The sequence below is a fragment of the Gopherus evgoodei genome, unplaced genomic scaffold (assembly GCF_007399415.2).
Source record: "Gopherus evgoodei ecotype Sinaloan lineage unplaced genomic scaffold, rGopEvg1_v1.p scaffold_37_arrow_ctg1, whole genome shotgun sequence".
NCBI classification, from domain to species: domain Eukaryota; kingdom Metazoa; phylum Chordata; order Testudines; family Testudinidae; genus Gopherus; species Gopherus evgoodei.
The window spans coordinates 4,427,931-4,444,159 of record NW_022060049.1 but is presented as its reverse complement, the minus strand read 5'-3'; the positions used below and the strand labels follow the sequence as shown (position 1 = coordinate 4,444,159).

Below are 16,229 nucleotides of genomic sequence, written 5' to 3'. Positions count from 1 at the left end.
GAAAGCCTGCAGGGATGCAGGAGAGCAGCCCCATGGGCAGGCAGTCCCAGGCAGTGCGGTCTCTAGCACAGATTTCAGTGACCCTCTTGCTGATACCAGGCCAGCCAGCAGGTAGCAGGTGTCAATCCATTCCCAAACCCTCATGTGGGAGAAGTTGGTATCTCAGTGTGGGGCTGGCTATTGTTTTACGTAATCTCTCAGCACTTAGCAAATCGCATAAAACCAGACAGCTTCACACAGACAGACAGACAGACACACATGCCCCTCCCCCCATCATACATGCTGCCATCTGCTGTGGGTCACTCCCTCCTCCAGCCCTCATTTAGATCCAAACTCAGCAAGAGACAGTTTCAAAATGTGCATCTCAGTACATAGCCACACCCCTCTGCCAGCAGTGCCCAGCTCCTCCCCAGAGCAGCCAGCAATGGAGTGACCGGGACAGGGTGCAGGCCAGGAATCACCTGCCCCAGCTCCTCCAGGGAGTGTTTGCTAAGACGGGTCAGTGGACCCCAGAGCTGCCTCCCTAGACATGGGGGTGCACCGGGTGTGGGGGGCTGTGGGCAAGGAAGCACCCCAGATGGCCAGTCCCCCTGGCAGCATGGGCCAGCAGACTGCTGGGCACTCAGTGAGCATGGTTTAAACTGGAGTTCTCATCCCAACAGCCGCACGGAGAAGAGAGAAAGTAGAGACAGAGCAGCGGCACTGGGTCTAGCACTCTGCTGGCCCAGCTGCGCAGAATCCCCTCCATCTCACCCCCAGCTCCTCACCCCGGCAGCCCAGCCAGCCCACCGTGGGAAGACGGCACCGGGAAGGGGTTTCAGAGAAGTTGGGAGCCATGATGCCATCGCCAGGCGAGAGGTGGGGAGGCAGCATGGGTCTGGCAGAGAAGCGACTGCCCAGTGGATCAGCAAAGCAGCCCACAGATGGTCAGGGCGTCTGAGAGCTGAGGGGGTCATGCCACGCTGACGCCCAGAGACAGGCCGGTTGGGATGGAAGATCCCTCACATGTTCCCTCCCCCTCCCATTGCTGGCACCTGAATATTCACAGCACACTCACGTGGAGAACTCCTCCCCCGCCATTCAGAACAATGGAGAACACTTCCTCCCCCATTCGAACAATGGAGAACTCCCCCTCCCCCATCTCCCAGTTCAGAACAATAGGAGCTGAGCACTTTTGAAAGTCTGGTCCAGTCCAGCTTCTTTCCCCCTCTGATCTCAAAGCTCTTCCCAAGGGGGCAATAACAGCCATTCGGAGGACAGGGAGAGAGGTCACATGCACAGCAAAGTGGGGCATGGCCCCAAAGAGAAGGATCCAGGAGACCTTGCGCCAGCCATGCCCTGGCCTGCCTCCAGGAAAAGGGGAAAGGTCCATGGGAACAGAGGTCTCAAGCCTTTAGCTCTTAGGCATGGACCACCCAGGCATACAGCCCCCTATGCAGTCCCCCAGCTGCAGATGCAGAGGAAATATTCGTCACTGTCGGGATTGCTGGGGGAAGTTCTGAGGCCTTCTGCTCGTAATGGGCCCTTCTGGGGGCTGTGATGTGGGGGTGCAAACCCAAATGCCTGGGACTCCTGAGTGGGTGAGGGGCACCACCCTCCCATTGGCGTGTCCCATTCCGGTCTGTGCCTGCAAACTCTGCCCCCAGAGAAGGGAGGCCGGACCCACAGCCCTGATGAAAATTCAGTCCTTGGGGAGGGGCCATTTTAATACAGCTGATGATTCCCGGTCCCAGCACCTCCCACTGCCACACTCCAGAACTCCTGTAGGGATATTAAAGAAGGTTTATATTAGACGTGGTTTATATGAAAAATCATTTATTGTTAGAAATGATTTATTGCTAACTGATACTTTATAACTAAAGGTTTATATTAGAAATAAATGTGGTTCCCGAGATTTAGCTTCTAACCTGCAAGCCAAGCAGCTGTGCCTGTGTGAAGCCTGCTCAAAGAGATACTTTGTATAAAACTTGTTAAACATTAATTGACTCTAAGCCCCTGTTCTCTAAGTGACACTTTATAGTCACTACTTTACTTTGTAACTGCCCCTGTAAGCTGCTAATTGGTTAATTGACTAGGCGCAAGCCGTCAATTGACTCTGTGCCTCAGGCAAAGCGGTGTAATTGCTACTTTGTAATCACTGCGGTAAGCCAAAACAGTAGCTGTTAGAGACCCCTACCCTTTGTAACTTTTCTTCTCACTTTATTTTTAAATAATAAAAGACAGGGAGTCACATAAATTGGTAACACCCCAAAAGGTAAAGAGACAGTAAAATAGATGGAATTAAGATAGAGAATGTATGTGAACGAGTGCCTAGTTTAAATGATGAATGAATGGTTAGGGAGTTGCCAGGCTGAAGAATTCAGTGTCTGCCGAAGAAGGTGTCAAGTGGAATCAACCAGATGACCCCCGGAGGGCAAACTGGAATCCACCCCAGCACCTCAAAGGAAGGAAAAACAAACATCTGACAACATGGAGCCAGCCACCTGCTGATTGATTTAACAGCAGCAGAATGAAGCAACTCTCATGAACTAACATAGGGAAAAATTCCTATAAAACTGGATTCTGAAGAATAAGGACTTTGAGTCTCTGGTTCTGCTACCACCCTCCAGGAGCATCAGGTGCGCACCTGACCCAGACTCGGCTCCACCCTTGTGTACAGGATACCTGGCCAGTATTCTGTCACAAGCACCTTTTAGGCTGGTAACTATAACATCTACACAGAACTTGTATGAGTGATTGTGCGAATGAGTACACACACACACACACACACACACACTGGCCTAGGTCTGTCACTATATATATATATATATATATAGGTGACATAGCTTCATGGTTAAGAGCGCTGCCCTTTCATAGGGGAGACTAGGGTTCAAATCCCAGTTGGTACCCCTAACGTGTCACCTGCCTACCTCAAATATGAGAGCAACATGAACTAGGAGAGTCATACCAGCTTGGACATCGCCCGGATTAACAAGGTCTGTGCCAGATGTTGAGGAACCAGGACAATCTGACAATAAGTGGGCTACTGGAACAAACCATTCATAGACGAGACAAGAGAATCTGGAATGGATGGAATGCTACTATAACAGTAGACCTAATGAGAGGGGATCTATGAAATGTATGAGGGGACTATGGATAGACAAAAGACCTACATCCACACTTACTGAGAAACAGCTAGTTACCCAACGCTTCAACATAGTAAAGAGGAAGCTGCTCTCACAGCTTAAGACAGACCAACTCCACATTACATCCCAGACTCAAGAAGGCCTGGAAGAACAAGTGGATGTGCAACCCACTGCTGAAGCTGAAACTTCACTGCCACCCCCTCCATTGCAGAGCGCAGCAGCTGATATGAGGCATAAGATCATGGAGAAACTAGCTACAGTCAATCCTCAAGACCAATTACCAAGGCTCAGTAGAGAAGTACCACCAGATAGTATGTTAGAAGATGCCAATAGAGCCCTCATAACAATCCCTACTACCACCATAACTCAAACCAATGAACTGGTATACACTACAGCCTCTGTAATCCTGGAGATGCTTGGCTATACGATCAAGAAGAACAACAGTATGTACCCACCCTGGAAAATGAGGTTGGAGGATAAGACCAAGGCGACTCGGAGAGGAGTTAGTCAGCTGGTGGAACTACAGAAGGGTGTAGAGATTAAGGATAAGACACGGCTACTGAAAAAATACAAGGGGCCTGACTCCATTTGAAGCCCTAGAGACTGCTAAACAAAGGCTCACAACACTGGCTACCAGGCTCAGGAGATACACTAGGGAAGCAGAGGCCAAAAAAGTAAATGCCCTGTTCTCTAAAGAACCATCTAAGGTGTTGTACTCCCAGTTACAGTGCAACAGCAGAGCCACCAGCAGCAGAAACTGAACAGTACTGGAAGAACATAGGGGAGAAAGAGAAGACTCATAACACCAGTGCAAAGTGGCTACAGGACCTGAGAACAGAGCACAGCAATCTCCCAGAACAGAAACCAGTTATCATCACAGCAGAAGACATCCAGCAGCGGGACAAGAACATGAAGAGCTAGACAGCACCTGGACCTGGACCAGACATGATTCACACCTACTGGCTAAAGAAACTAACAGCAGTGCCTGAATGCCTAACAGCACAGATGAACCGGCTGCTGGCAGCAGGCTCCCATCCAAACTGGCTAACACAAGGAAGGACAGTGCTGATCATGAAAGACCCCTGCAAGGGAATAGAACCATCCAACTAGCGGCCAATAACCTGTCTCCCCACAACATGGAAAATCCTATCAGGTATCACAGCCGCCAAGCTACAGGACCATATGGGCCTGTACATGAGCACAGCTCAGAAGGGCATTGGGAACAACACCAGAGGCTCAAAACACCAGTTGCTCATAGATAGAGCAGTCACCCAAGACTCAAGGTCTAGACAGACCAATCTGAGCACAGCCTGGATTGACTACAGGAAAGCCTACGACTCAATGCCGCACACGTGGATCTGTGAATGTCTGCCACTATACAAAGTCAATAGGATACTAAGGACCTTCCTCAAGAACTCAATGTGACTATGGAAGACAACACTGGAAATCAACTCAAGGCAGCTTGCACAAGTGGCCATCAAGTGCGGCATATACCAAGGTGATGCACTGTCTCCACTGCTGTTCTGCATAGGCTTAAACCCCCTCAGCCAGATAATTACAAAGACTGGATACGGATATGGGTTTAGGAGTGGAACTACCATCAGCCACCTCCTCTACGTGGATGACATCAAGCTGTATGCTAAGAATGAACGAGATATCGACTCGCTAATCCACCTGACGTGGATTTACAGTGAGGATATCGGGATGTCATTCGGACTGGAGAAGTGTGGCCGGATGATAGTGAAGAGAGGGAAGGTAGTCAAGACTGATGGGGTGGAGCTCCCAGCGGGCCACATAGCAGACATACAGACCAGCTACAAGTACCTTGGCGTCCTACAGTCGCATGGAAACCACGATGAGGAGGCAAGGAAGACAGCAACATCCAAATATCATCAAAGGATAAGACAGGTCCTGAAGAGCCAGCGCAGTGGGAAAAACAAGATCCACGCCATTAACAGATACGCCCTGCTGGTTATCAGATACCCTGCTGGTATAGTGAGCTGGCCAAAGGAGGACGTGGAGGCTGCCGATGTGAAGACCCGGAAGCTCCTCACAATGCACAGAGGTTTCCACCCCAAGTCCAACACCCAGAGACTGTATACCAGCCGGAAAGAAGGTGGGCGGGGCTTGGTGAGCATCAAAGCCACTGTCCTGGATGAAACCTGAAGCATCCAGGAGTACATCAGTAAGAGGCCCCCAAAGACGAGCTGCTGAGAGAATGCCTGAGGCAGCAGCAGACATGGGAGGAAGACCAAGCAGAAGAAGTGCCATGGCAAGACAAGATCCTGCATGGGATGTACCATCGACAGATAGCTGAGGTGGCTGACACTGGGAAATCCTACCAGTGGCCGGAAAGGGTTGGATAAAAGACAGCACTGAGGCACTGATCGTAGCAGCACAGGAACAGGCACTGAGCACCAGATCCATTGAAGCAGGGATCTACCACACTAGAGAGGACCCAAGGTGCAGACTGTGCAGAGAGGCCTCAGAGACAGTCCAACACATAGTGGCAGGATGTAAGATGCAGGCTGGAACAGCATACACTGTGAACGGCACAACCAAAGTGTCTGGCATTGTGTACAGGAACATCTGCACAGCGTATGGGCTAGATCCTCCCAAGACCAGATGGGAGATTCCACAGAAGGTTGTGGAGAATAGCAGGGCTAAGATTCTGTGGGACTTCCAGATCCAAACACACAAGCAGGTACTGGCCAATCAACCAGATATCGTGGTAATAGATAAGGACCAGAAGACAGCGATGGTGATAGATATAGCAGTGCCAAGTGACAGCAACATCAGGAAGAAGGAATATGAGAAAAGTACCAGGGCCTGAAAGAGGAACTAGAGAGGATGTGGAAAGAAGGCCAAAGTGGTCCCAGTGGTGGTAGGAGCACTCGGGGTTGTGACTCCTAAGCTGGGTGAGTGGCTCCAACAGATCCCAGGAACAACATCAGAGCTCTCTGTCCAGAAGAGCGCAGTGCTAGGAACAGCTAAGATACTGCACAGAACCCTCAAACTCCCAGGCCTCTGGTAGAGGACCTGAGTTTGAGGAAGACACATACAGGCTGTGGCGGCAGGAGGCAGAAGGCTGCAGGAGGCAGAGCTGGGCGGGAGTTTTATCACCAGAAAATGGGGATTTATAGACAACAAAACCTCTCAAGGACAGATTGGTTTCAGGGAAGGTTTCTCAGGTCAAAAGGGGACACCCCTGCCCCCCACCCCCAGTAACTCAGTGGTTTGGGCACTCACCTCTGCTGTGGAAGACCCAGGTTCAAGGTCCTGCTCTGATTCCCTCCAATGTAGAATGGGAACAAATTTGAAACCCTCCAATTCTTTCACAAAACACAATCGGTTTCCAGCCTGATCACACTTGGAACCCCCTTGTGCAAGGGGCTGTACAGAAGGGCTCATCACTTACAGTACTCCTTTTCATTCAGAGGGACTTAGCTGGCGTCTCATTACCTGATCCCCTTTGGAAGCAGATTCACACCCATGGAAGGAGTTTCCCTGCAATAAGGAAGGGACGCACATATCCACATTTAGATGGAAGTATTCTGCTTCTGGCAATCCCTCCTGCTGCTAGCGCACTGCATTCCTGCACATCGGGGGTGGCCTGGCTGTTCACCTCTCTGCCCCGGCCTCATAAGTAACTAGATTATCGATTCCGATAGGACCACTGTGAGCACCTCGTCTGACCTGCGTAACACAGGCCACAGGACTTCCCTGAATTAACTCCTGTTGGAATTGGAGCAAATCATTTAGAAAAACCTCCCACCTCAATTTAAACAGCGTCAGTGATGAAGAATCCACCATGATGCTTGGTGAATTGTTCCAATGGCTAATTACACCCCCAGTTAAAAACCTGCCCTTTTTCCCCAGTCTGAATGTATCTAGTTTCAGCTTCCAGCCACTGGCTCTCCTTAGACCCTTGTCTGCTAGCGGGACTAGCTCATTATTCCCCAAGGTACTTCGAGACAGGGATCACGGCACCCCTTAACCTTCGCTTTAAGAAGCTCCTTGCACCTCAACATAAGGCAGGTTCTTCCCCCCCATTGAATCATTCTCACGGCAACTCTCTGCTCCTCTCCAATTTTTCACCTTCCTTCTCAAACTGTGGACACCAGACCTGGCCCTGGCATTCCAGCAGCTGTCACCCCCCGTCCACCAGCCACAGGGATAAAATAACCTCTCCATTGCTGCTCAGGATGCCCGTTTATCCATCGACTACACGCCACCTCCCCATTTCAGCGCCGACACTCGTCCCTTTGGGCTTTCACCTCCAGGCGAGTTCAGGTACCGTTTATGGCAGTCGCCAACCCCCCTAAGCCACATCCCTGAACTCCTTGGGCCTCCGGGGAGAGGAACAGCTCCCAGCTCATCACAGCAACGACAACTGTCCCCTAGAGCTGAACAGCCCACATGCCAGTCTGATTTTTTTTTTAAACAAAACTTTATTGGTAATTGTTTCAAATATGTTTACAACAAAGCACACTGTTAAATAGGAAGTGAGGGTGGTGATGGGGGGGTTGTTTTGTTTTTTCCAGTGAAACAAGTGTTGTCGGAGGACACAGACGTGTTTCCCAGGGCGGGGCGGATGATATCCTCACCCTCTAGATGGGACTCTCAGCTTCGTTGTGGAAAAGGGGGATTTGGGGGGGGAGGCCTAGCCACAGGGCTCCCCCTCTCTGCTCTGGACAGCGCTCATGTATTTATAATATATATAATTTATCTATGAAACCAAAAGAAGCTCACACCTCCGCCCCCGAGAGAAACAAGAAATTCAACCGGCTGGTGAATACACACAGTGGGAAACAGGCTGCGGGTGTTAGAACAGGAGCACCACAGGGATGCACTGCATTGGGGCAGGGAGGATGTGTTAAAAATCAGACAGGAGGAAGAGTAAATGAAAAGAACAAGCCCCCCCCCGCCCCCCTTCAATAAAGCAGGATCATAGCTAGGTATCAGCCCCCCCCAACTGATCTCTCATTGGAGGGGCTAATCATGGCTTAGAACCTCTCCAACCTCACCCCAGATCTAATGGGGTCACTCCCTGGGGGGGGCAGTTAGGAGTGTGAGTAGGGGGGAGATCAGGGCCTAATTCGGATCCTGTGTTCCTACCCATCCTCCCGCTCCCCCACTTTCTGGTTTCTCCTCCTGCCTTGTTATCTTAAAATGTAAATCGAGAGCATAAAATCAGAGGTGCAGAATGGAGCCCCAGGAGGACTGTGGGTAAGGGGAACCCTCCCCCCCCCCCACCAGAAAATCCTTTAAGGCTATTTCTGCAGGGCACCATTTGGCTTACGGGGGGAGGGAGGGAGAATAGTGTATAAGCTTCCACTGATCTAGGGGAAAATAACCAAGTGCCCCAGAACCAGAGGACAGGCCAAAGAAGAGGTGGGGGTGGGGGATTGCTCACATTCACAGTCCAGATTCAAAAGGCAGCATTTTATTTCCAACGGGAGCTAAAAATCCAGAACCCACAGGGCAGATTCCCTCTCCCAGCACCTCCATTCCAGCCTGTAACCGACCCTCAGATCTCCCCCTGCCGGTGTGATACCCCCAAAATAGACACCCCGCAGAGAACCGTGGAGGTGGGGAAATACTGTCAGTTTCTACCTGAAAAAAACAGTTCTTTTTTTCCTTGCTAAAACCTGGACACATTCAAAGCTTGGAGAGTTAAAATTCCTGGCACCGTGGAGGAGGGGAAGGGAGGTGTCACTGGGGATGGCGGGGACTGATGTAGGGCAAGTTAGCTCAGCCCAGCCCCACGCCTGGATCTTTAAAACCTCTTACCACTCCCCCTCCGCGTTCCCTAACAGAAAATAAACTTTATTTTACTTATTTATTTTTAATTTTTAAAAAAGGGAGCCCCACCCCCAAGTTTATAAAATGAGACAAGATTTCCCTCCTTCTTCCTCTTTCCAGAATGGTGGGCAGGGGGCTAGGATTTTGTCTCCCCGGTTGGGGGGTGGGGGGGGAAGGGGAATTCAAAGCTATTCTGGATGCCAGGATATTGATCTGCCATGTCGTTGGATGTTGGGGCATCTTTGCTCCATACCCTGCTCCCAGAAGCCTTTGCAAATAGCCATGAAGATTTGGGGGGAATTTGATGGCAAAATACGCCCCCCGCCCCCTTCTTCAAAAACTAAAAGCCACCAATAAAGCCGGCCAGGATGGTGGAGGTGCAGCATGTGTGGACTGAGAGGCAGTGTGGGGGTAACCGGATCAGTGTGTGTGTGTGTGTGGGGGGGAAGTAACCAGTGGGAGCTGAGTGTGTGTAAGTGTGGGGAAATCTGTTTAAACCCCAGGTGAGGAGGGGGATGAGGAGAGCTGCTGGGGTGGGCTGCAGGCTTGTGACGGCCGTGGGGGAAGCATGTGCAAGTGGGGGGATTAGAGATGCGTATAGGAGAATTTAGACTCCTGCGCTTCTCTACTATTGTTTACTTAGTACAGGTTTAGAATAAGGGGTCTCCTGTTCCCCCCCCTCAAAGCAGATCCAGGCAACTCCCTACCCCCCCGCCACAAAAATAAAACACACAGGCAAGGAACTCTGGTCTTTCTGCTGATCAAATCCAACCCCGCCCCCACCTGCTCTGCACATGCTCTCCCAGCGGGGGGGCCGCTGGCCCTAGAACTCAGCAAACTCCTTGGCGAATTTCTCAGTGATCGAGACCCGGACCTCCTCTTCCTCGTAGTCGTCAAAGTTACTCGTGTTGCCAGGGCCTTTGCACTTTGGTATAAAGGGAGCTTCCACCTGCAAAGGGAGGGGAGGTCAGGGATCAACATTTGTATACCCCCCTCACTCCCGGGTCTGCTAGGGTGCACGATCAGGCCCCAATGCTGTAACAAGGCAGGCAAGGATCAGATCCCCCACCCCGCATCCAGCCAGAAACCCTCACACTTTGCAATTATGGAAGGGGGAGCCCATGACCCTGCTTAGGAGCCCAGAATCAGGGCTCCCAGCACTCTTAAGGGATACAGGATCGGGCCCCTCAGCAACCAGGTGAGGGATGCAGGATCAGTGCCTCCTCAAGCCCCCGTTTATCTACCCAGAACTCCCTCCTCTCACTTTGCAATCAGGGAAGGTCAGGGGGTCATGATCCCCTTGGATCCCCCACTTGCATCACCAGTAGGGTTTTAATCAGGACCTTCAGCACAGCCCTCTCCCACTTGAGCTAGAGGAATAACGCCATCAGCTGGCAGCAGCAGTAGTAGGCTGTTATCCTCAGGGGGTGGGGACAGGACCATGCTTTTGCCACCATGTTACAAACAGGTGACTGGGTGCTCCCTACTTTAAACAAATGCTGGGTGAGCCTATCTCCCCATGGTGGTTGGAGCCAGCCACAATACCCTGCTATAGAGTCCAGTAATCAATGCGCTCCTAGAGGCCTGGGCACTGATGATCCCAGGTTCAATTTCTGCTGACAGAGGCTACACGCATGTGGAAATTACCCAGGCTTTCCTCTGCCTGCCGCCGCCCTCCTACCTTCCTCTGGCGGACGGCGATCCAGTCGGTGGTAGCAAACCACTTGTGGTTCTTAATGTCGTTGACCCCGTTCTTGAGGTTGCCAAAGCGTTTGGTGAGGTCCACCTGCAGCAGGTTCCGGAGCAGGTCCTTCAGGTCTGAGCTGAAGTGAGACGGGAACCGGACCTGGGGTGTGGAGGAGAGACAGAGCTCTGGCTTTTACCTGCCCTGCCCTCGTGGCTAGATTCATAGATACACCTAATACTGTACAGGCCCTAGCACAGAGGCATCCTGGGCTACGCCTGGCTGCTGAGGCACTACTGTAATACATCTAGTAAAGAACAGCCCCTAGCACAGGGGGTCCTAGGCTACACCTGGGGCGCCTAGGCACTACCATAATACATCTACTATGTACATCACCTAGCACAATGGGGTCCTGATCCATGACTGGGGCTTCTGGCACTATCGTAATACACCTAATAACAAATAACAAGCCCTTTAAAAACACTCCAGGACAATGAGTGGATGAGAGTGGGGGTGCTGCTGAGGACTGACACAGGAATTGAAATGGTTAATTAGCAGCTGCCCCCCAGCTCTTATTAAGCATTTTTCCTCCACAGATCTCAAAGCAGGGCTGCCGCATCACTAGCCTCATTTTACATAACGGGAAACTGAGGCACAGGGAGACATGACTTGCCCCAAGTCACTCAGCAGGTAGGAGAGCCGGGAACAGAACCCAGGCCTGTTGAGTTCCCCACTAGGTTTAAAGCTGACCGTGTCCAACATGAGTGCTTGGAGATCCTTGGCGAAAAGGCGTTGGGCTGGGCAGAGGAATATTATGGGCTCTTGGTTACTATGGCGATGAGTGCTCTACCAGTGCCTGGACATGACTGATGTGTTTAAGGAATGTTTAATCTTGTAACGTAGCAGAGTTGTGGAGGGTTTTGCAACTCAACAACAGTGTCTAAGAAAACTGTTCCAGGAGTCCGCATGAGACGGGAAATAGGGTTACGTGGTGAGGGAGGGTCCATGTGTGGGGGACACAATGGGGGCAATGTTCATGCATTGGAGAACAGGGGTACGTGGCAAGGGAGAGTCTATATGTTGGGGTGCAGGGTGAATGGGGTACATGACAGGGAGGATACCCACGTGTTTGGAATTGGGGGAGCATGGGAGGGCATGAGCATGTCAGGGACACAGCATGTAAGCATCACTCTGATGAGTCGCTGAGACTTGGCAACCCCCTTTAGCTGGGGAACCCCCCCAAAACTATCACACAAGCGTCCCCTTCCCCAGCCCATATACCTTGCCAGAAACAATCTTCTCGTAGATCTGAATGGGCTGGTCTGCGAAGAACGGGGGGTAACCAGCCGCCATCTCGTAGATGAGGACACCCAGGGCCCACCAGTCCACAGCCTTGTTATAACCCTGCCCGTGGAAAGCAGGCCCCAAGGTTACACACCAAATATTTGGGGGGTGGGGGGAACCACCTCGTGGCCAGGGATCAGCTAGCGATCAGGCAGCGGACAGGCCCTTCCCAGCTCACCTTGCTGAGGATGATCTCGGGGGCCAGGTATTCTGGGGTCCCACACAGAGTCCAGGTTCGGCCTTTCACCCGCTTGGCAAAACCAATATCTGTTACCTGGAGCCAAAACACAGAGAGGGGAGAAGCTGGATCAGCCTGGAGGCTGTGACAGCAGGAGGGGAAGTGGGGGAGCAGATGGATGTATTCTGGCTGTGTTACATTTCTGGGGGTGTCTTGGCTTTGGGAAGGGGATGGCAGCAGAGAGAGATTTGGGAAGGGAGGAGATCACTGCAGGGAGCCGGGAGCCAGCGCTGGGATGGGGAAGGGAAGGAGTGTGGGGGAGGGGTGGCAGCCTCACCTCTATGTAGCCCTGCTGGTCTATCAAGAGATTCTCTGGCTTCAGGTCTCGGTAGATGAGATCCAGCGAGTGCAGATACTCAAAGGTCAGGACGATCTGAGCAGTGTAGAACCGGGTGTGAGGTTCACTGCAATGAGGTGGGAGGAGAACATGGGCATCCCGGGCCAGATCTGCCCTCTCTCAACCAGCCCAGCACCCTCGGCCCCCTGCCACCCCCACCTTCACCTTCCTTATAGATCCCTGACTCCATCCAGCCTGGCAACCCGGGGCAAGTCCCTTCCAGACCAGCATCTCCCCCTTAGCCCTAACACACACACCCATGGACCCCAAGCTCCAACCAGCCTGGCCCCATCTAGCCCTGGCATCCCTGGCCACTGACTGTGGCTAGTGCTGGCAGAAGAGCTCAGCAACCCTCCCCATGGGGAATCCCTTCCTGACCAGCCCAGCTGGGGATCAGGTCACGCCCTGCAGCATGAGGATCAAAGCCAGCGTCGCTGCAGATGCTGCTAGTGCATAAAAGGTCTAGTTCTCTACTGAACTAAATCACAAGTTTACAGCTGTGAAAACTGTGGCACAGAGTGATTCTCCCCCCTTCCCACATGGAGTGAATGGCAGAGGCAGGAATAGGACGCAGGAGTCTCGACTCTCAGTCCCTCTGCTCTAAAGGCTAGATCCAACTGTCCTGCCTGAGCCAGGGATACATCCCAGGAGTCTAACCATCACCCAGCTCTAACCATTAGGGACACTGGCCCAAAGATTGGCTGCTGTGGCAATGCTCACCTGAACCTCCCGATCCGCCGTAGGTGAGAGAACATCTCCCTGCCTGGGATGTATTCCATCACCATGTACAGATTGGAGTTATCCTAGAAGGAATTGCAGCAGCAACGGAGTGCAAAGGGGCCCCCTGTCAACGCCTGCAACACAAGAATAAAACTGCTCCCCACACCCCTGCTCCGTTATTAGCCCCTCCCTTTCAGGGCATGAACACATCTCCAGGGAGACTGATCCATTGGTCTGGCTTCCACACAGCACACAATGCAGTGCACTCACTATCTGGGAGATAACAGCCTACTACTGCTGCCAGCTGCTGCTGTTACTCCTTTAGCTCACGGGCCAGAGGGGCTGCGCTGTGCTGCCCAAGGTCCCAGGCACACACCTGCAGTGGGAGTTGCTGCACAGACATGCCTGGGGAACGGACTAACTAATGAGAGGGCACAAGCTTTATTTGCTTGGAGTATTTAGTGCTAGAGACCTAGAAGATCCAACACCTCCCCACACCTCTGGTCTAGGGGCAGGGATGGGCAGGCCCAAGAGGGATTTCCCCACCGCGATGTCTATGATCAAAGGGGAAACCCAACCTGCCGCCAGGTCGGACACCCCAAAGGAGCAGAAGCAGGAAGTGAAACTTCTCAAAAGCGGAGTGTGAAATTGACCAGGCTGGCTTCATCCTCTCTTGCGGCTGCAAAGTCAAAGAGCAGCCTCCAAACTGCGTTGAGCCCAACAAAGCCATTGCACTAGGGAGACCCTACCCAGCTCAGTGGTGAGAACATGAGTACTAAGCACCCGCACACTCGCCACTCGAGCCCAGGGTCAATTTCCAGCTAGCCCTGGAGAGAGGGTCCAGGGAGGGCATGGGCTGAGCACCCCATGCTGTATGGTCGGAGGCCTTTTTCTGCAGCCAGATTAGGAGAGCAGGAGCCAAGAAGCAGAACGTCACATCCAAACATTCCATCTAAATGATATCAGAACAGGGTAATACCAGGCTGGTAAGAAGGCTCCTGCCCTAATAGTGCCCAGCATCACCTGGCAAAGAAACAGATCTTAGGATGCTCCAAGGAATCACTTAGCAGCAGTGTGGGTGTGAAATCTCTACTTCTTGATTGTTTTCCTTTGCTGGTCCCCATTTCTCTATTGTTTATCTGTCTGGGTCTTTGATTGTTTCCGTTACATAACTAATTTTGCCAGGTGCACATCAACACAGGTCATGGTGTACGACTGGGTAAAGAATTGTTTCACACTCTGCTCCGATTGGTCGGAGAATTATTTTGTAAGACGTCTGTAAAATGATGGGTTAAGGTAGAGCTAAGCAGGACTCAAGTTTCACTATATAAACTGGGGTTCTGTTATAACCTTATTCCCAGATTTGGACCTTAGCGTCCAAAATATGGGGGTTAGCATGAAAACCTCCAAGCTTAGTTACCAGCTTGGACCTGGTACCTGCTGCCACCACCCAAAAAATTAGAGTGTTTTGGGGCACTCTGGTCCCCCTGAAAAACCTTCCCTGGGGACCCCAAGACCCAAATCCCTTGAGTCTCACAACAAAGGGAAATAATCCTGATTCCCTTCCCCCCTCCAGGTGCTCCTGGAGAGATACACAGACACAAGCTCTGTGAAACTACGCAGAGTGATTCCCCCTCTCCGTTCCCAATCCTGGAACGAAAGCACTTTCCTCTTCACCCAGAGGAAATGCAAAATCAGGCTAGCAATCCAACACACAGCTCTCCCCTTGATTTCTTCCTCCCACCAATTCCCTGGTGAGTACAGACTTAATTTCCCTGAAGTAAAGAAAAACTCCAACAGGTCTTAAAAGAAAGCTTTATATAAAAAAGAAAGAAAAATACATACAAATGTTCTCTCTGTATAAGATGATACAACACAGGGTCAATTGCTTAAAAGAATATTGAATAAACAGCCTTATTCAAAAAGAATACAAATCAAAGCACTCCAGCACTTATATTCATGCAAATACCAAAGAAAAGAAACCATAGAACTTACTATCTGATCTCTTTGTCCTTACACTTAGAAACAGAAGACTAGAAAGTAGAAAGTACTTCTCCAAAGCTCAGAGAAAGCAGGCAGACAGACAAAAGACTCAGACACACAATTCCCTCCACCCAAAGTTGAAAAAATCCAGTTTCCTGATTGGTTCGCTGGTCAGGTGTTTCAGGTGAAAGAGACATTAACCCTTAGCTATCTGTTTATGACACGCCCCCCAAATTGCAGACAGTGGGGAAGCTCACTGGCGGCAATTTCCTTTTAGAACTTGAAAATAAACAGATTAATACAACACATGCACCTTTACATATACTACTAAGTATATAACTAACAGACTTTTACATTTTAAGAACACTTTTTAACTACTGGATTCTGGGAAACTCTCACGGGAGAGTGCATCAGCAACTTTGTTAGAAGCTCCTGTGATGTGTTGAATGTCAAAATCAAAATCTTGGAGAGCTAAACTCCAACCAAGAAGTTTCTTGTTGTTCCCCTTGGCAGTATGAAGCCACTTTAGTGCAGCATGGTCAGTTTGTAGTTTGAACCGCCGTCCCCAAACATATGGGCGTAGCTTTTCCAGGGCGTACACAATGGCATAGCATTCCTTTTCACTGACTGACCAGTGACTTTCCCTCTCAGACAGTTTTTTGCTGAGAAACACGACAAGATGGAAGTTGTGATCCAGTCCTTCCTGCATGAGAACTGCTCCTATACCACGCTCAGATGCATCTGTGGTTACCAGGAATGGTTTGTCAAAGTCCGGGGACGTTAGCACAGGGTCAGACATGAGCGTCGCCTTAAGTTGGGTAAAGGCCTTTTGACACTCATCAGTCCACTGAACTGCATTCGGCTGGGTCTTTTTGGTCAGGTCGGTCAGTGGGGCAGCGATTTGGCTGTAGTGTGGTACAAATCGCCTGTAATACCCGCCCAAGCCTAAGAACGATTGGACATGTTTCTTTGGCTTTGGGACAGGCCACTTTT

At 51.1% G+C, this 16,229-nt stretch overlaps 1 protein-coding gene across 1 annotated transcript; it reads right to left on the bottom strand.

Moving 5' to 3' along the window:
• Positions 1-8,697: 8,697 nt before the first annotated feature.
• LOC115642111 (cAMP-dependent protein kinase catalytic subunit alpha-like) lies at positions 8,698-13,476 on the bottom strand. Its single transcript, XM_030545555.1, has 6 exons — positions 13,254-13,476; positions 12,474-12,600; positions 12,137-12,232; positions 11,896-12,018; positions 10,612-10,776; positions 8,698-9,879 (listed from the first exon to the last, which is right to left on the bottom strand). Exons 1-6 carry the CDS (start codon positions 13,316-13,318, stop codon positions 9,754-9,756), a joined length of 702 nt encoding a protein of 233 aa, XP_030401415.1. The 5' UTR covers positions 13,319-13,476; the 3' UTR covers positions 8,698-9,753.
• Between the last annotated feature and the right edge of the window lie 2,753 nt (positions 13,477-16,229).